Source organism: Pygoscelis adeliae, unplaced genomic scaffold (genome assembly GCF_000699105.1).
Source record: "Pygoscelis adeliae isolate BGI_AS28 unplaced genomic scaffold, ASM69910v1 Scaffold470, whole genome shotgun sequence".
Lineage (NCBI taxonomy): Eukaryota > Metazoa > Chordata > Aves > Sphenisciformes > Spheniscidae > Pygoscelis > Pygoscelis adeliae.
The window spans coordinates 436,464-456,058 of NW_008824033.1; the positions used below are offsets into that span (position 1 = coordinate 436,464).

Genomic DNA, 19,595 nt, shown 5'->3' on the forward strand with positions numbered 1-19,595 from the left:
GAGCGCTCAAGAAGGACAAAGAGGGAGGGGAGAGAAAGGGAGTTACCACCGTCTTGGCATCGCTCTTCCTTTCAAACCTCTGTGTAATGATATTGTTTGCAGTGATGCTCAGACAGCGAGCACCTGCTGCTCTGTAATGATTCAGCCTCTTTCAGCCGCCGCTGTAACACGACAGGATGCTGCTGCTACTGTCACTTCTGCCGCTGCCGCTGTTGTTACAGATTTTGCTTTTGCTCCTTCTACCGCATGACAATTGTTTTCCTCGTCTAAGCAGATACCAGCCTCAGATGCTCAAGGTGAGAGTCTTGCCTTTCGCTCTGGGCTATTGGTTCACTTAATCCGGTCAATTTGTTCGGTGTTTGTGGTTTTCTTTCTCCCACCACCCTCCTTCCCCCTGTTTTGTTTTGTTGTGCTTGCTTTTGGGGGGATGTTTCTTCCCTCCCGCAGAAGAGCTGGAATTGCTTGAGAGGCGTTTAAGGAATTATAAAAGTGGCCAGCAAACAGGAGCTCAGTAATTGTGAAGCTACTCTTGCTTCAGAGAGGCAGAGAGAGCGACAGAGGGCTTGGGGGCAGGGGGGACAGGGGGGGATCTCATTTTTCCTGTGCATTACTCCTCTCCCAGTTTGGATGAAGTTGCTGAGCTCGGACCCTTTGTTGACTCCCACTCTGTGATTTTTGCAGAGTACTGTGACTATTACTACCATCTCTTTTTGTCTGTGTCTCACAGTAATGGACTGTGATAGAGTTAAGGCCTTTTGGAGGTGAGCTGTTTGAGAGCTGATGCTTAAACATGTCTGAAGTAGCTGCCGACACTTTCCCCAGCCCCTCAGCTCAGCTGAGCCCTGATGCATCCCTTGACGGGCTCCCAGCTGAGGAGAACATGCCGGGGACCCAAAGAGAGGACAGGAGGGTCCAGGGGATAGCAGGCCTTGCCGCGACCTGCTGTGTGTGCCTGGAGGCAGAGCGACTGAAGGGCTGCCTCAACTCTGAAAAGATCTGCATCGCCCCTATCCTGGCTTGCCTGCTCAGCCTTTGCCTCTGCATTGCTGGCCTCAAGTGGGTCTTTGTGGACAAGATTTTTGAGTATGACTCTCCTACCCACCTTGACCCTGGGAGGATAGGACAAGACCCAAAGAGCGCTGTGGATCCTACAGCTCTGTCAGCCTGGGTGCCTTCGGAGGCATATGCCTCACCCTTCCCCGTACCTAGCCCCAACAGCAAGGCTGAAGTGACAGTGCAAAGTGACAGCTCGCTCGTGCCCTCCAAACCGTTCCTCCAGCCTTCTCTGTATAACCGCATCCTAGATGTTGGGTTGTTGTCCTCTGCCGCACCTTCGCTGTCACCACCCGCCCTGGAGCCTACCACAGCGTCTCAGGTGCAAGCAACAGAAACCAATCTCCAAACTGCTCCAAAACTTTGTAAGTAGAAGCTATGTGTTTCTTTGTTTTCCTTTCCACAAAAAAAAAAAAAAAGAGGCACTTAACTGTTCTGCAGCTGTCCTCGAGGATGTGTGATTGGCATGCAAAGCTTAAATGTACTAAGATGGGTATAGCATGGGTTACCTCCTGAGGAGAGCACCTAGGGGCCTCTGAACTTAGTTCTGAGGTGTGCATTGCAATGAAGAGGGCTTCATTTGGGACCTTTGTAAAGTGCCAGTACCACCCTTTTCTCTGCATCCACTTGTAGGGAAGTATGTGATTGACTTCAAGGGTTTATCTGATAGCTATTCCACATGATCTATCAGTGTATTTTTCATATAAATTTGATTTGTATCCTGTGCTGAATCTTCCATGTGTGTTCATTTTCTTTGCCTTGCCTGCAGAGCACCTCTGCTACCTCCTTCCTGAAGTCTGTTGCTGGCAAACATCCCTGTCATCCTCCTGAAACACTCAGGACGCGACAGCGACAGCGTATTTGAAGCAGTTAGAGACTGGGAATTATTAATTTAGCAGTCAGCTTATGATCTTTCCCTTTCTCTTAAGAGCATAGCACGCATTTCTCTGCGTCTTTCCCCTCTTCTAGGAGCTGATTGTTGTTGAACCTGTTCCTCAGACATTGCCTCATTGACTTTTGTGGGGCATTTCAGGAAAGCATTCTTGTCGATGCAGGAGGGATCACTTTCCAAATTAGTCTTTGCTCGTCCTTAAAGCAAAAAATACCCAGGGTACCTGGATTATTTTCTCAGTAGTGATCATAAAACATCAAAATACCGCATTGCTGAAGTATAATTTCTTTGACATTCATCATTTTAACCCATCAAATCCAGAGCAGATCAAGCCAGCAGTTTCTGAGCTGTGTAAAATTGTGCAGCTCTAGTAAAAGAGAAGACAGTGCGCCGTTGTGCTGAGAGCACAGGGCTGAGGTTTCCTTTGGAAAGCTGCAGTGATTAGAATGAGCGAATTGCCTTGCAGGACCCGATCTCATTTATTCTCACTCATGCCTTCCCTGTAATGCCGCAGGATGGCCACCTTGTAGGTGGTACATACTGGACCTCACCCTGGAGCCCTGAAGTCACCAAAGTCCACTACTGAGTTTAGCCCCACCAAGACTGGATTCAGTATAGATATGTGGCAATTGGATTAGACATAACAGTTTGGGCCAACCACCTTGCCAGTGAAAATGAGCATAACTACAGTGATTTCAGTGGCGGTCCTTTCAGCTGAGAGTCAGTCTTGAACAGCAACTCCAGAATCACTGAAAGAAAATTTTAAGTATTCTGTAGAAGCCCTGCTGCCTTTTGCTTAGATAATGGGTCACAACCAGCCTTTGGATTATAAGAATTTGTCTGATGGAAACAGTCTAATAGGGAAATATTGCTGTGCAGTTAAATGACAGGGGGCTTTGTCTGTCGTAGGTAAGACATTACTTGAATTATTGGGACACTTAACCACCTTTGCAGTTATATAGAACTATACTAAGTGTTTTTTTTTTTTTTATCACTGATGCAGAAAATCTTTTTTTGTAGTGCAAATATCGTAAGTGACATTAAAGATATGCAGCACTTTTTACTTCATAAAGTGACCAGGGGCCACCATCCAGTCAAAATGGCCTCTTTCGTGCAAGAGGGGGAAGCAACCAAAAGCTAGTTATGCCAGGACAACCCTCATCCTCTTGAATTTCCACATGTGAGACAAGCCTTTATCAATAACGTCCTAACTTCACCTCTGGAGTAAATGAAGGGGGGGGGAAAAGAGTTTCTTTGGAGCAGTCACTGACAAAAAGCCATTATCTGCATTCAGATCTGCTCACATCTGGGAAATAAATCATTGTCCAGAAATTAGGTGATTGGGTTGAGTTGGTTTTTTTACTGTTGCCTTAATTTTCTTAAGGTAAATGTGTTTTAAGGTATCATAGACTTCTAGATAGATACAGACTGAAAGGAGACGGAGAACTGGCAGCAGGTCAAGTTTGGGTTGCTCTGAGGGAGAAGGTTGTGTAGATGGTATTTATTCTAACTGTGGCACATAATTCTGACTATGGCAAGAGGCTGCAATTCCCTGCAAAGAAAAGGAAGAAAATACAGCTGGAAAAGCGTACTGTAGAAGAACTGCCTAAGAATTCAAAGAGGCATGAAAAGAACTTTTTGGACAGCTCTAAAAACACTGTCTTGGGGTTTTTGAAACAGCTGCATTTCAAACACATTATTGTGTTTTATGTAGAGCAAGATTTGTTGGAGAGGTTGACATATTACATCAGTGATAACTTTTTTTTTTATGAATGCCTTTGACAGCTATAAAATTCTCAGAGAGATGGTTTGGAAAGTAGCATCTGCAAATTGGATTGTCCTTTCTTTTGCTTCTCAGTGTCCTTTTTTCCATTTCAGGCAGAGTGAGGTAACTTGTTCCCAGAAAGCCCCTTTTGTGCTGATAATTTTTTTTTTCCAGTACAGAAATAAAAAAGAACTGACACATCTCATATTCTGTGGCTGATGTATTGTTTCTGAACCAAGCCCTTCCATGAGTTTCCAAATCCTTTTCTCTTCTTCTCCTCTCTTTTCTGTCTTACTCAGCATATTCCCCTTAAAGCTGTATCCTTCAAGGTCATAGTCTGCAGAGAGCTAATTGATTCTTCTTTCTCCTGGAGCCTGGGAGAGAAAGCAGAAGAGAGACAATCCTAGTAATTGTGTCTGGTGCATTAGAGTCAAGACTGGTCTCACCCTTATTATTATACTTTGCCCTTTATCAATACAGAAATAATCTCTTCCTTTCTGTTTGGTTTACGTTTTATATTGTAATATCATTTCTCCTTTGCTGAAACAAAAAGGAAAGGTGAATGTTTTAAAGCACTCCCATATTTAGGAAGCGTGTCAATCTTAGCATAATTACACCAGAGAAGATTTCATTACAAGTGGGATATAATATTACGCGCCAACCTACAATCTCCCTCCCTCTGAGAAGACATGCAGATTGCAAAAGTGCTAACACGTTTCAGGAGCTAAATTTTACTTCTTCCTACACCATCACCTTTAAATACAATTCCACCCTTTACCCGGGCTGGTAATAGACATGGCTCTGTAGTACTGTCAAAACTGTGATTCTGTAATAACTGCATCTATACATCTGCAAACCAACCACTCCCCTCTTTACAGGTCTTCCCACTGCCTTCTTTTTGCATTTAAGCAGATTTCTCCCAAAACCACCCGCCAAGGTCTGTGTGGGGTTGCCTTTCTGGGGTGACAGCTCTGCCAAAGGATGCAGTACTCCTGCGTTTTGGCTCTGCCCTGAAGCAGAGGTGCCTGAGCTCTTGGCTTTGGGATCACATCTCTCCTGACTTTGTGAGGTGCCACGGATCGCACAAAAGGCAGGCCAGGAGATAGACCACAGCACGAGGACTTTGCTGGAGTGAGTTTCCCTGTGAGCAGAGCAAAAAGCCCTGCAGAGAGCAGGACTCAGAGGATGCGCCTCCCCGGCAGCACAGCCGCACTGCCCCTGCGTCCTTTCCGCTTTTGGTTTCCCTGGCCACCTCGGGTGCTGTGCGCTGACAGGCCGTGCTGGTGGCCAGCAGGTGACAAACAGGCACATCTGCATCTCCCGACCTCTGTGCCCACCCAGTTGTGCTGGTTGTAACATGCAGAGGTGGGTGGGTGTGTGTGTGCAGCACTGGACCTGTGCATGCCCCTCGGGGGCAGGCAGGGCTCCCTCCTACCTCACCAGTGCTGGCCCTTGCCTGGAAAACGTGGCAAAGCAGAGAAAGGGCTGTGCACTGCTGTCAACCACCCCTGACTGGGACTGCTCCCTTCTTGTGTTTCTGATTTCTGCTGCCACTTCAGGTGTGCTGGGCCATCATCAGCAAAGGCTGCTGCTTTCTCTTCCTCAGTAAAAAAAGTGTTAAGAGTGCCTCTGAGGACTGGTAGTGGGTGTTTACCTAGGAAATGGTCTCAGCTCCCCGCCAAAGTTATCCAGGCACAATGGCTAAATTTCTTGTGTCTTTTTAGAGCTAGGGGTGGGGAAAATGGAAAGAAAACTAGCCTGTCCCTTGTTTTGGAATCATACTGTAAATATTCCTTGCAATTTCTCTCTGCTTTTTTCACCTCTGCTTGGTCTTTCTCAGCTCTGCATTTGATGTCCCTTCTCCTATACACAGTGATTTCTGGAAGTCTGTATTTTACCTCTGTGGCAGGCTGGAAGGAGCCTTTCCCTCCAGTTATAGGTGCTGCAGCCCAGCTTCAATTTATGGACAGCAAGGGTTTGTTCATAGCAGCTTCACATGGTGTTTGTTCCTTTTCTTGAAACAGTCTCATTCTGACCCATGCTCTGCAGTTCAAATCCCCATCACAATGCCGTAGGGTTGAGTCCATGCCTGGCAGCCTCTGAAAGTGTCAAGGTCAGGGATGTCTCAGAGAGCCGCAGGGGACTGTACTCACAGGAGGGGAGAGCAGATGATGCAGCACAGGCCCTATACCAGCTTTTTCTACGCTCACTGTTATTATGCAGGGCAGCGCCACAAGGGAGATTGCTTTTTCCCCAAAGCTTGAAGATGCAGGAGGAGAGCACCTTAAAGCAGATGTTGCTCCATTTCTGATACAGTATTGATGTTGATTAGCTTCAGACACCTGACTTAAGTGCCTACATTAGGAAGCTAGGCGGCCTTCGGCTTCCTATTCAGCATAAAGGGAGAGACCTCCCCAAGGCGATTCCCAGCATGAGTCTAGCTAGCTGGAGTAACTCTCTTTCTCCAATGAATGTATAGGGAGACTAACCTTGCAATTCAGTTTCTACATTAAATGTCTGCTATACAATATGAAGACTTGTTTTGAAAGCCATGACTTTTCTTTGACATGTCCTGTGAATTAACAATGTCTTGTCACAGGGAAGTTATAATTAATCACGGTTAAGATACTAGACAAGTTCTGAGCCTAACTCAAGAGCGTAATAAAGAGACACTGATCTCAGTAAGCCCTGGAGACACAAGTGGGCCTCCATTAGCAAGCAGCAATAAAGCAAGTGCCACTGTGCTGAGCCAGCCAGTCTGTATTTCCCTGAAACATTTCTTTCTCTGCTTTCCCAAAGGTCATGGTGGCTTACAGATGTAGATACTTGTGGCAGGAACACTCAGAGTAGAGTGGGATTGGGAGTGATGGGGTGAGATGCACAAGATGCTGCAATTTTTAGGGAGTTCAGGTCCATTAAGCCTTCTAAAGTGATAACTGAGACTTCCTCTCCCCAGCCCAGTTAGTCACACTGTCTTTAAAATGCCCTCAACAAGCACACAGTTTGTTCAGACTAATTTATTGTCTTGTTTCTTATTGTATCTCTACCATCCCCCTTTTTAACATTCATTGCTTGCATAGGAACAGTTCTTCTATTTAACATGTGAAGGACTGAACTGATTGGTCCTGCGTTTCTCTCTCTTGTTCAAGCACCCCAAATTCATGGCTTTCAAAACTACCACATGGGTGTGGTTTTTCTTTCGTGCACCATGCATCATGTGCAGAACACGATGGAGAAAAAGCAGTATTTCCTGCAGTGTTTTCTTCTAATAACAGTCTGAATTTCTCAGTGCAAAATAGTAGCATGCACTTGTATTTCTTTTTAAAAGCTTCATTTTACTTTGTAAACTTCACTGAGAATAATTTATGTATTCATGCTACATGGAACTTCTGCATGGTCTCCTTCCTCATTTATATACATATGAATATGTGAGTATAGAAAATACAGTAGGTATATGGAGTATATGGCCATCATTTCTTTATTAAAAATGGGACTGTACTGCATCATAAGTTTCTAAGCAAAACTGATTAAAAATTGATGTCATAACAAAACCCAGTGTTTGGATTTCCACCGCAAGGGACTGAAATTATCATCCTTCAGTATCTGTTGTACTTTTAAGTGAAATGTTTTATTTCCTATTCGCACACTGCAAATAAACACACACAGCAGCCCACCTCAGATTTGTAGTGCCTAACTTTCGGGTGCAGAGAAACCTTGGGGAACTTTCTCAGCATCAGATGACAAGGCAGAATTTGGCTTGCTGGAGGCTAAGTAGCAGGTTAATTGTGATGCAGAGCTGGAATGATATAAATGAGCGTTTTCATCATTTGCAGTCTTGCTAATGGAAATGCAATAGATTTGCTGCAGAAATCCAACTCGGAATCAATAGCAATGCAATGAGGCAGCTGGTTCAGGGAGAGCACATGCGATGCCAATCTACTGCAGACAGTACCTGGGCAGAGATTGCTCTGGCTTTCTGTCAGGAAAGGGCAGACAGCCCTAGAAGATGCCACGGCAGGTGATGAAAGACTTCTGAAAGGAAAAAGCCTGCTTCACCTAGGATCGAGAATTGTTAGGCTTTCTCTGACTGAGGGAAAAGAATTGTTGTCTTTGAGGAATTCAGATCTGTTTGGATCTAAAGATGTCTTTTTCGCTACAAGGTACTAAGTTAAGCAAAGACAGGAGTCTTTGTGCTTCAGGTCATGTTCAGGCCACATGAAATCAAGGAAGGACTGAGTCACGGTATGTAACTTTGGAGACAGGTAGGCAGTTTTAGAGTATCTCCTGCTAAGGGTTTCTGCCCTCTTGCTCCTCGGGCAGACTGTGGAGAGGAGCAGGCACTGCCTTTTTGTGGATTGCTTTATAGTAGGCACACTGGCTACCTTTACTGTTTATACTGCAGGGAGCCCAGTTTCCTGGAGAGTGAGCACTATGAATCACATCTTGATCTTTCACATTACAATGTTGTATGAAGTACCAGACTCAGTAGGAGGCACACATTAAACTCAAGAGCCTGAGCATGGCTGTTGTTTTGCAATTAGAGATCTCTTGAAAGCAGCAAGGGAGAAATACCTATGCATTATTTTTGGGCAATGTAATGTCTGCTTATTTACAGCCTGTCCTGTCTCATCCTGTCTGTCATCCCCACCCCCCCATCCCCAGTATAGTCTTAGTCACTGAGACAAAAGGAAAGGCTTTAGCTGGGGAAAAATGGGCAGGAACAAATCCAGTGGGACATTGCTGGCCGCCACGCAGGGCTACTCTAAGCTAAACCAGAGGCAAGGTCCATCCAGCTCTGGGCAAGATCGGTAGTATTGTGGCATCCATCTATTACCTTTGCTCCTGTATTGTTTTATTATGAAAGCCTTATTTTATTACATATCTTCTCGCAGAGTATATTCAGCTTTTTCACATATGCTTTTGCTACCCCCTCCCCCACTTTTTCTTTTTTATATCTGTGCTTCATCCTGGAACTTGCTGGCAGTGCATTCTCATAACTCAGACAGCTTTTTATTTTGGCAATGAATATCGCTTCAGTTTTTGAGATGAAAGGAAATCAATACTGGGTTGGTAGTCACATGGCACTGGGGGGAGTATGAAGCTATGATCTTAAGCATGATTTGTGACATAGTTCAGTATTTCTATGGAATTCCTGAAAGAGATTTGAATTTTACAATTTTTAACAGTCAATTAATTCATGTGATTAGACAGATCAAAGGAGAAAAAAAGAGTATCATCAAGCTTGTTCAAAAGCCTTTCTCTTATGCAAAAAAAGACAAGACTCCAAGATCATAAAAGATGACTTGAATCTTCTAAGGTGTAAAGCTGCTGGAACTGCATCTCGAGAAGAGAAACCTATGCTTCTCACTGTACTAAATTAATCTGGATAATTAATTTAGTTTTTCAGCTGGAATGAAATGGCCTGAATTTTCACTGGCATAAAGGTTCTTAGGTCCATAGCCCTGTAAGAGCTAGCAGAGCATTGGGATGCTCTGGTCTATGACCTACATGACAGAGTATCTTCCTGAGTAAGGTTTCTCCCAGACCCCCACCGGTTGTGGTGTGAAGACTGAGAGCGAGACAGTGTCTGCCTTTTCCCTTATTCTAGCTTTGCTTTTAAACAGAACCTCCTACTTTGACTTTGAAAATATGTGTTTGTATTCTGGCCATTCGTTCATTTACACCTTTCTCTCCTAGATTAAAAGGCTTTTCCATGCCATGTATTTTGCCCTCACAAAGGTGCATATACACTGTAATCAGCTCAGCTTTGGATAAGCCTTTTTGACAGGACAGGCAGGCTGAGCTCCATAATTCTCCCCATGGAGGGAATTGTTTTCAGTCCTTGAATTATTTCATCCCCCTTCACACTTTCTTAGTTTTCAGACAAATAGAGCTATAATTTTGATATGATACTTATACATGGGCTAGTCCAAAATCCCAATGAAGGACAACAAAATCTGCTCAGTGTCTTGGTCACTGTTCAGAAGCACCAAAGATGCATGAAGTAGCACCAGTGTCTGTTTAATATTTTAAGCAGTAAATCAGTAATAATGTCCAGAGCAGAAGAGTCATGTCTCACACATGCAAGGGCCCTCACTGTTCTGCTTCTTGACCCCCAAGGTCGCATGCTGTTTCTTACTGGGGTGGAACAACAAACCTAAGAGCCAGTCGAGGGAAGAAAAGACAAATATTGCCATCCTTGGCAATGCTGTGTGCATTTTAGGAGGAGTTTCAGCTCTTGTCATTCCCCAGCTGGTTCTGTGCTGCTCTGAAGGATGTCCTCAGCAAGGCTTCTTGGGTGAACAGGAGGTCATCTCAATGGTTTTAACTGTGCAGGCTCCCCTATTCGCTTGACTTCTGCTCACGCTTTCAAAGATTTCTCCCTCTGGGCTCTGCTGACGCTTCTCCCATTGTTGGCCCAAGGACCTCTGCATCAGTTTGCCCTTTCTTTAGTTTATTGTCTCAGCTCCTCCAACATTTGGTTCTTCCTTCCAAAAGCAGAAACAGCCCCAGAGCACGGATTTGTGGGAGCAAAGCATTTTGGTGTTTGTGCATCGCTCCTGTCTACACAGCTTAATGACACTTTTCTTATGTGATGGATTCTCTTGCATTTCTGTCCTACAGGGGGTCTGCTGCATGGACTCAGCCTGATAGGGTTGCATGACACCCAAGCATCTTTTATCATCACAGGACATGGGAATTAAGGAGCATGATCATATCAAGAAAGTCACAATGGCTAATAATTTCAAGATAGACGGGATTTTCAAGACATTTTTATATTTTCAAGATAGCTTTTCTTGGGCTGTTGGTGTGCTCAGCAGGACGGTTAGCAATGTGAAGGTAATGCTGCCTTAGCAAGGGAAATGACGTGTGTCAGGGTGAGAGAGACGACTGCAGGGGAATGGAAGAATGATCATTTCTGTATCGTCTGAGCTGGTCAGGGAACAAACTAGTGAGTGTGTTGTTAGGGTTTTAGGAATTAAAGAGCACAAGGTAAGAGGGATGACAAAAGGCTTCCTGCTGTGTTGATACAGGGCCTTGGAGAGGCTTGAGCTCATACTTGCAAGAGAGGAACATCATTAAGTAGCCAGGAAAGTGCCAGGAAACTGGGAAGAAGTGGTTGTATCTGGCAAGCACAGGAGAGCAGGGGAGGTCTGATCCTTTCTCGACTGGAAGAAAGCAGGAAGAATCTGTTGCCCAATGCCACAGGTACCTGCAGTCTGCCTGGGACTTGCAGGAGATCCCGAAGCAGCTTTTCCCCCTGCTGAGGGGCTGGACTATGAATACAGTCATCCATTCTTTGGCCATGCTGCATTTCTAAGGGAGCCTCTGCAGGGCAGATCCTCTTGCCATCCAGCCATGCTGAGTACGGGCTCCTCACTGATGCTGAGGTTCAAGGAAGTACCCTTCGCACCCTGCTTTCCCCAGCCTCCCTGAGGGCTGGAGCCACTCTGCTCTGCCTGTGCAGCGAATGCTGCAAAGTGGCTCTCTGTCACTGAATTACGCCCCATCACTTTGTTCAAAAGCCCTTGTTGCACTACAGCCATTGCCTCATGGAGTTCAGTCAGCCAGCCCTACTTTTTGGAGACTTTGATTTAGTATTAATAGATTTTGAAGGTTATTGTAACAATTTTTGCAAACTCCTTCAGCTATGTAACTTTCGTGATGTACAGCTGTGTATGTATTCTGTTTGTGTGCAAAGAAAGGCTGTGTTTCAGGATTAAAAAGCCAATAAATGCATTAGCACACAGAGTCTTTTCTTTAAAGTCAGTTAACTGAAAGATACCTCAAAATTCTCCTTTTGCTTTATAAAATGGTATCTGGCCAGTAAAGCAACAAATACACTGGGTTTTGAACATGTGAAGGTTCAAGAACATGGCTCGCAACCTCTCTGTTGCTTGCTAGCTCCAAGCATTTGAATTCATCATGCTGTAGAGATTAATGGAGATCTCTCAGATAAGTAGCTTTTGAAGCAACCCTGTAATTTTCCTAATTGTTGCTAATCGACTGTTTAGTGTGTGCAGTTTTTCCTTCTCCAAATTTGGAGGAAGGATTAAAAAGACATGTTCTGTAAGTGTAGTCAGATAACTGCTATAAGCCCAGGAAGCAGATTTACTAGCTGAGTCAGAGGAAGTATCAGTTCCCTCAAGCCACTTAGCTGGGCAGAAGCTGGCAGGGGAGGGGGCTGAAGACAAAGAAAACAGAAAAATATTCTGATTCTTCCTGAACAGGACTGAGATCCAGTGAGCATGGCATGTCAGTATACCAGCATTCAAGGAAGAATTCGGTATCTAAATTAACTTGCCCCTAACAGATATCTAGCAGGTTTCCCAAGTTGCAGAGTAATATGTGGTTATGCTCTGCTTTTGCTTTTGCAAAAAAATATTCTGTAATATCTTCTCAGGGCTGTTACTGATACTTTCAGGATGCTAACACACATTGATTTTAACAAATGGGTATACCAGCGCTACTGTCTGTTGTTAACTTACATTTCATTCATACATTAATTTTCATACATTACTCTGTTTTACAAATGAGGATGGCATAATGACAAAATATTCCTGATAATTAATCCAAAATGATGACTTAGCAGGAACACTGACAAAGTTTTTAAAAAACACAGCTTGCAAATGTTGTTCAAGTCATGTAAAACTGCCCCTGCAGAGGAAGACTTAAAAATGTCAGTCAATAGAGAAAGATCGGACAAATTACTTGACCATGACTTTTGTGTAATGATAGGTCATATAAGAGAAAATCTGGGGTGTTCAGATCTGGCAAGGAAACACTGCATCATGTGAGAGTGAACTGAAAATAGATTATTCAAGCTAGAAATTAACAACAGTTTTTTTAAGAATAAGCCTGTTCAGCTGCTGGGATTTTTACTTTGGGGGTTAATTGACCTCCACCAACCAGTTGGGAAGAATGCATGTCCCAACCAGTAATGTCACCAATTGCACCACAGTAACTTGCTACCCCAAGGTGACTGATTCATATCCCAATCTCATCAAGAGAAAAGCTTTAGCAAATTCAAATCCCACCCTCTGGTGACTTTGGGTGAATGCAGATTTCTTCATGTTTACAATAATTACTTGAAACAACCCTTTACCTACACGCTGACTCCAGTTTTCACTGAAAAGGGCAGTTCAGCTACACTGGCCTTTGTTTTACCTTGTGGTAAGTTCAGGATTGAAAATGCTCTCTACCCTTCCAGTTGCAGCTTGACGTCTCTGGGCTTGCATGTAAAAATAGAAGAAACCTTGGAATGACCATTTGAAATCTAACGATAATTCTGCTTTAAATTCTGCTAATTTAAAGAGCATTATGTTCCATTCTTGTGGGGAGCCCATACGGTGAATATTCATAAAGCATAAGAAGACTATGTAGCAGAAGGACCACAAATCTAGACATATCTGTAAAACTATGACAGCTTCTGGGGATGCTCACTTGCTAACAGAGCTTTTAAAGTTGTCAATTTGTGACTTCCCATGTGTGATCTCAACCTCAGTCTTTCCTGTGCTTCATTTTCTCGCACTGTTAGTGATCTGCCCTTTTCATTGCTTGAGAAGCCTTCAAGCTCATGCTGCTTGGCATTCTCAGCAGACTTGGACCCAGAGATCTGCTCCTGAAGGCAGCTCGTGTTTTGAATTATGCATAAGTCCATCACGGAGGGGCTGCACTTCATGGCTCCTTTTTCGGGGAGGTGATGTAAGGGAGTCAAAGTAATATAGTGACACTTTTCATTTTTCATGTCCTAGCTCAGTTAAGAGCAACCCTTGAATTGTGTCATTTTTCTCCCATGTGACTGTTTAATCACCTGAGAGAGTACCAGCCAGAGTTTTGTGGTAAGATTGATTATACTCCCAACAAAGTGCTTCCTTCAGCTGAGCGCCAGGAAGTAGCCTAGTTTAGCAGCTAATGGGCTTCAGTCTGAAGGGAAATGGCGACTGTGATCGAAATGTCACTGCGGTGCATGCCAGCCCTTTGGGCTGCGTGCTGAACAGCACTGAGATCCTGGGGAGGTTGTTCAGGTTTCAGGATAGGGGGAAGATATTCCTGAGCTGGACGACTCAAAGCTGTGCTATGGGAGGCACTTCACCTTCTCCTTTGAAAACGTCAGGGGGGTGGATGTGGGAATATCCGGACCTGGAAGTAGAGAAGGATGTTACTGCAGACGTAACGATGATTTTGTTTGCAGTTAGCCTGCATTACCATAGGGCTGGTGTTGTGAGGTTTGCAGTATTGCTGCTGGCATCAGCAAAGCGCGCTGCAGGACCAGCTAGGACCCCAGTTTGCATGGCATGAGACTAAGAGAACTGTAATGGAGTGATCTTCCGCTAACATCCCCCAACACACATTTTGACAGGAGCCTGCACTCATATCCATTACAAGCCTGGGAGAGAACTAAGGAAATACACTCGCCAGCCCCGTTTTACAGAGCGTGAGTCAATAATAACATCGTAGGTGACAGTTTACAAATGTTTTGCCTTGCTTGGGTGAATTAACAGTCTCTGAGTGCCAACAGCTCCTCTTACAGAGGCCTCTGTGATTTACCCGATATCACAGAGGAAACCTATGGCAGCACCAAGGATGGAGTCCCACAGCCTGAGAGGCAGCTGTCCTCTCTTTAAAGGGTAGCATGCACTAACGAAAATCCAGGAAGAAAGGGGAGAAAAGTCACAAATAAAGGATATTAAGTATGGTTACATAAAGATACAACAAAGCAAAAATCATTCCAGAATCCTTCAATTCCAGAGGGTTTTTTTTTTTGTTTGTGATAAGAAATATTGTTTAAAATACATAGGAAGACAGTAAGTCTTCACTGTTAAAAGACATTCTTTTCTGGCATTTATTGCTAAAAATGAATGAAATAAATGTAAACAAAATCAGATCCTGACATTTCAAGTTAGGCTGTTTTTCTGTCATTGCTTCATTGAATGTAATAGACTGTTAGCTAATGGCTTCCTTCAGAAAAAAAATACAGCAACGTTGCACTTCATTGACATTTGACAATTGACAATTTAGCCAAAGTCTAGGGATCACATTTCCCAAAGTTGAGAGCTTTGAATGTTGAAGACTTGTTGTTCACCCTTTGGCTGAACCTCAGCCAGCTGCAGGGCTTGTTTATATGTTTGTGTCTGTTTCTGTTTTCTGTTTTGGGGTTTGGTTTTGGTTTTGGTTTTGATTTTAATAGAGATTGATTGCTTCTTTCCAAATCTTTGCTAGTTTCAATTTTTGCGCATAAATACGCAAAATTAGCTAGTCATTTTGAACACTGTCTGCTCCCATGGCTGTTTTTTCACTGTCCCGTGTATAGCATGGGTCCAGACCTCAGTTCCTCAGCCACTCATGGAGCCCCACTAAATTTAGCATCCTTGACTTGTACAAAGCAAGGCTGCAGGAATGACCTTTGCACCATCTCCACCTATGTCTCTGGCCAGGGGATTTTTCCCCGGGCGGCAGTCACTGCATGGATCTCCTGCTTGGGTCAGGGGAAGAAGGAGCCTGCAGTCTGCCGGATGGAGGAGCGTGGCAGTGGGAGGAAGAGGAGCTGTGAAGGGTCTGCCACTCCATTGCTGTAGCGGTGGCAGGGTGCCAGCCCTGTGGCCAGGAGGGAGGGCAGTCCCCACAGTGCTGCTTGGGGAGGGTGCAGGCATCCAACAGGTATGCAGTGCAGGGATGGCTACAGATCACCAGGCAAAAAGGCAGACCCTTGAGGCAGGAGAAGAAGGGACATAAAGCACTCTCTGAACACCTGTGGGGGACTCACAGGTATGAGTGCAATCTCTTTGGCAGAAACCCTCCTCCTTGTTGGTCAGCCCTGTCCAGAAAGTTTTTTTAGCTTTGCCCTTCACTATTGTCATTACTGTAATAAATTGAGGATAATTGCTTGGCTTGAAACAGCTTTGCCTTCTGCTGTGTAGGTGGGGAAATGATGCCAGGAACAATCCTTTCTTCTCCTGCCAGTTTGCTTTTCTCTGCAGCAAGGATACTATACATACCAGTTCTCTATAGCTGCTGCTGTTAGCAAAAAGCAACCTAAGCACTGCCTCAGCTAGAAATGCAAGATTGATTACATTAGATGTGCTTTATTCCCAGTGTCCTGCATGAAATCAGCTCCTGAATAGGTTAATGCTGTTGCTTCAGAGTGGAAAATGCCAATGTTAATACAGGGTTTGTTACAGATAGATGGCTTGGTACAGAGCACAGATGCATGGGATTGGGTCATTGCCAGGCTTATATCTGAGGAGGGAGGTCAAATGAAGGTTTGCATGTGATGGTATCTCCTATACCAAACTCAGCATGTGACCGGTTGCTGGGACATCCCAGGGAGCAGGAGTACCCTCTTTACGTCTGAGTTCCGCTCTGCCATGATGCTGTTTACAGAAGATTCAAACATGTTTTCAGCCACGGCCCAAATTATTCTGCTGCTTCACGGTGAGGGCAGGACACCATGACAACACTTTAAATCCCGCTTTAAAATGAAACAAGTCTTCTGGAAAGTGTCTAGTTTGAAACTGCAGGGAAATTACTGGAAGCAGAGCAGAGCACATGATGCCTACTGCAGGGGCAAAAGCCTCTGCATGGTCCTTGTGCACTGCAAGAGGGAGGGATCCTACCTCTTTTTTGGGACAATGCACAATATCCAAAAGGCAGCAGCCCTCTGCTGCCTGGCAGTCCAGGCCCTCTGCTCCACTGGCTCAGCATCAGTGGTGGTGGAGAGGTTAAGGGATTTTGGCATGGCTCTAGAGCTGAGAGATCAAGTTCTGCTTTGCCCTTGCTCGGTGATGCTCTTCTCCAGTGGTCCACTGGGTAGAAAGGAAACTGGCCTTACCAGTCATATGAAGCCAGCATATCGCCCAGGTGAGACTGTGGTTCTTGGCTGTCTGGGGGTGGATGTGGAAATGAATGGACAAGTGTCTTTTCCATCTGTCTTATCTCCAAGAGCCCAGCCTTAGAGTTCAGTTTCTGAGTGTTCTGGTATCATCAGTGTAGCCTCCCACTTATAAACGCCATGGCTGGCACAGGGCTACTCACAGCCAGAAGGGAGATTTGCACAGAGCTGAAGTGAAATGTATGGGTCAAAGGGGTGCCTGAAGAGGAAGAGAGTGCTGCTGGTCTGGGACCTGTCCCCTAAGGAGTGCTGCACAGAGCCTTGCATCATGCTCCCTTGTCCCCAGCCCCCACGTACTGCACAGCATCTCATTCGTGGCACCCCTTTGATGTTAACCCATCTTCCAGGGTGAACATTGCTGGGGGGGTGGGGAATGGTGGATTCATACAGTAACGCGGTGACGCTTGAACAGTAAATCACATGCTGTCCCTTAGATGAAGACTGGTGCTAGGGTACCAGTACAGGGCTGTACACTTGGTTGGCTGTTGTTCAGGACTGCAGGCTGTGAGGAGGTCCTAATCCTTCTTCGGAGTCTCACCATGCCAACATAGTTAAATTCTCTGGGTCAGGATGTGCTAGTTCTGAATACTTTTTACATGTTTTTCTGGCCTTTGCACCTTCTCAGGTCACAACCGATATCCATCCTGCACCCCAAGTACTTCTAGGTAAATGCAAGAGGAGTAGTCAACTGTAAGGCAGGGAAACAGCAGCTCTGAGACTTCTCAGTATCTTCTGTTACTGGGCAAGATTGCATATTTTGTGGAGTGCTGCAGTCCACAAGGCATGAGGCAAAATGCTGGACACCTCTTAGACACCAAACAATAAAGAACCATTTGGCTTGCAAACTACTAGCAGCCAAAGTGATGCTCTGCCACGCAACACATCTGTTTTGCATTCAGATCGGGCAGAAAGGGAACATACTGTAGGCTATTTTTAACATTTCAGATGAATTGGTGGGTATGGCAGTGGGCTGATCTGTCATAAGAGTCAAAATTAATGTTGCTTGGAGATGGGAATATCCAAGCCCCATCCCTGGAAAGTGCCCCATCACTGGAAGTGTTCAAGACTAGGCTGGATGGGGCTTTGAGCAACCTGGTCTAGTGGAGGGTGTCCCTGCCCATGGCACAGGGGTTGGAACTTCATGATCTTTGTGATCCCTTCTAACCCAAACCATTCTATGATTCTATGAAAATTACAAAAGAGGAAACATACCTATTTTTTCTTAGCTACTTCTACAGTAGAGTGCATGTGTGAGTTAGTGCCTGTTTAATGAAGCTGTAGTTTTAGGCCTGACTGTTAGGCTTTTACCAAACACTCTGGAACATCCAAGCACCTGTTTTCATTTACTTTGTTCGGATGATCTCTGGGGCTGGTGTGGACTTCTACAGGTATTAAATCTTAATATCTGGAAGATAATTGAGAAACATGGATTCAGGATGTTGTGGGTGGTGGCCTTATATGGTATGACCCTGTCCTTTCACCCTTCCTTAGAAATTTGACAACCCAAAACCAAAAACATCTGTAGTAAACAAGGTTTACTGTTCTATTGCTGTCACTGATATTCATGATTAACTGTCTATCTCCCAACTACCCTCATCTACTTTGTATTTCCAAGGCACTTTTTTTTTAAGAGGTCCCTCGCATCCTGAAATATTTCAGTGGTATATTGTTTCCTAATTGCAATGCCTTATATCATGTCCTGGTTATCTGACACTTCTAGAGAATGCCAGGGAAGCTAAAGGCTCTTTATCTATTGCCTTGGGACATTGCTAAAACCTCATTTCACTTCCAGATTCGGGGTCTTTTTGGGGGAAAAGGGGAAGTTGCCATTGCTTCTCACTAGGCTAAAATTACTATATCGTTATGGAGATTAAATAGAATAATCTTGAATGCTCTTAGTGTATTAGCATTGCCTGATTCTGACTAAGAACTGGTGGAACAATATTTCCAGGGGACTATCTATTATTCATCTCTCTTTCTTCCGCTAAATGAAAGACCATACACATGGTCCATAACTAGTTTTACTATTGCTTCAAAAGAAATGCCATGCTGTTTCACCTTTCACGGTGCAATTCAGTCAGGTCCTTTTGGCGAACTACATAACAATCTGTTCTTGCCATGGCGGGGGAGGCCAGCATTTATTCTAACTGAAAAGGGCTTTTCAGGAGTATAAGACATTAACAGAGAACAAGCTACAAGGTTTCATAAATCTCCAGAGATAGATAGAGAGCTCTCTAGTAAATGAGGATTCTCATACAGCCTCCCACTCCCCTTCCCAGTGTGTTGCCAGTTTTAGGAAAAATTAAACAATTTGGCAGAGGCCAAAGCCATACCGTTTCTCTCAAAACGACAGTTACAGCAGACCTTTCCTAGTAATGTTTTACTAGGTTCCTCTCTCACAGATCTGCTCAGCTCTGTAATTGCTTCTCGTAAAATGCATTTGTCCGTGTAACTCCTGCTTTGTCATTCCTGCAGTGCAGGGTCTCACTGGCGCTAATGAGCGGAGCTCTTGCAAGCTCAGGAGCATGCGGCAACAGGGAATGGTGCTGAAATCCCATCAGGGCCTGGATTGTCACAAAAGGGTATTGCATTGTGCAATAGTTGCCTGGGGCAGGACTCTTCCAAGCCGTATATTGACCGAGCTACTTAGGTACCACAAATGGTATATGTGCTCCCACAGGGGCTGAACTTAACCTGAATGGGGGGGGGCAGAACTAATTAGCCCACTTCACAAGCACAACAGTGCTGTTTTGAGGGAAGCACTGCCCTGTGCAAACATGGGCAACAGGGTCTGTTTTCTCAGGGCTGGCATGGCAGCATGTCTTCATGTTCACCCTTTTGGCATCGTGGATGCAGCCAACTTATTGAAGCATGTTTCCCAGGCTTTTCCAATGAATGCCAAGTCATACTGCTCTGCCTGGCCGACTGGGAGAGAGAGAATGCTCAGATCCCATCGCTGCCTGCTGGATGAGCTAGGATAGATGTAGCAGCCA

The 19,595-nt window shown here is 44.7% G+C and overlaps 1 protein-coding gene across 2 annotated transcripts in view; it reads left to right on the forward strand.

Annotated features, from left to right (window-relative positions):
* The first annotated feature begins 174 nt into the window (after positions 1–174).
* The window catches only part of NRG1 (neuregulin 1), a 103,138-nt gene continuing 83,717 nt past the window's right edge, over positions 175–19,595 (forward strand). For both annotated transcript variants that reach the window (XM_009330698.1, XM_009330707.1), the window contains exon 1: positions 175–1,418. In XM_009330698.1, coding sequence (XP_009328973.1) covers positions 791–1,418 — 628 coding nt within the window. In that variant the 5' untranslated portion in view covers positions 175–790. The remainder of the gene's footprint in view (positions 1,419–19,595) is intronic.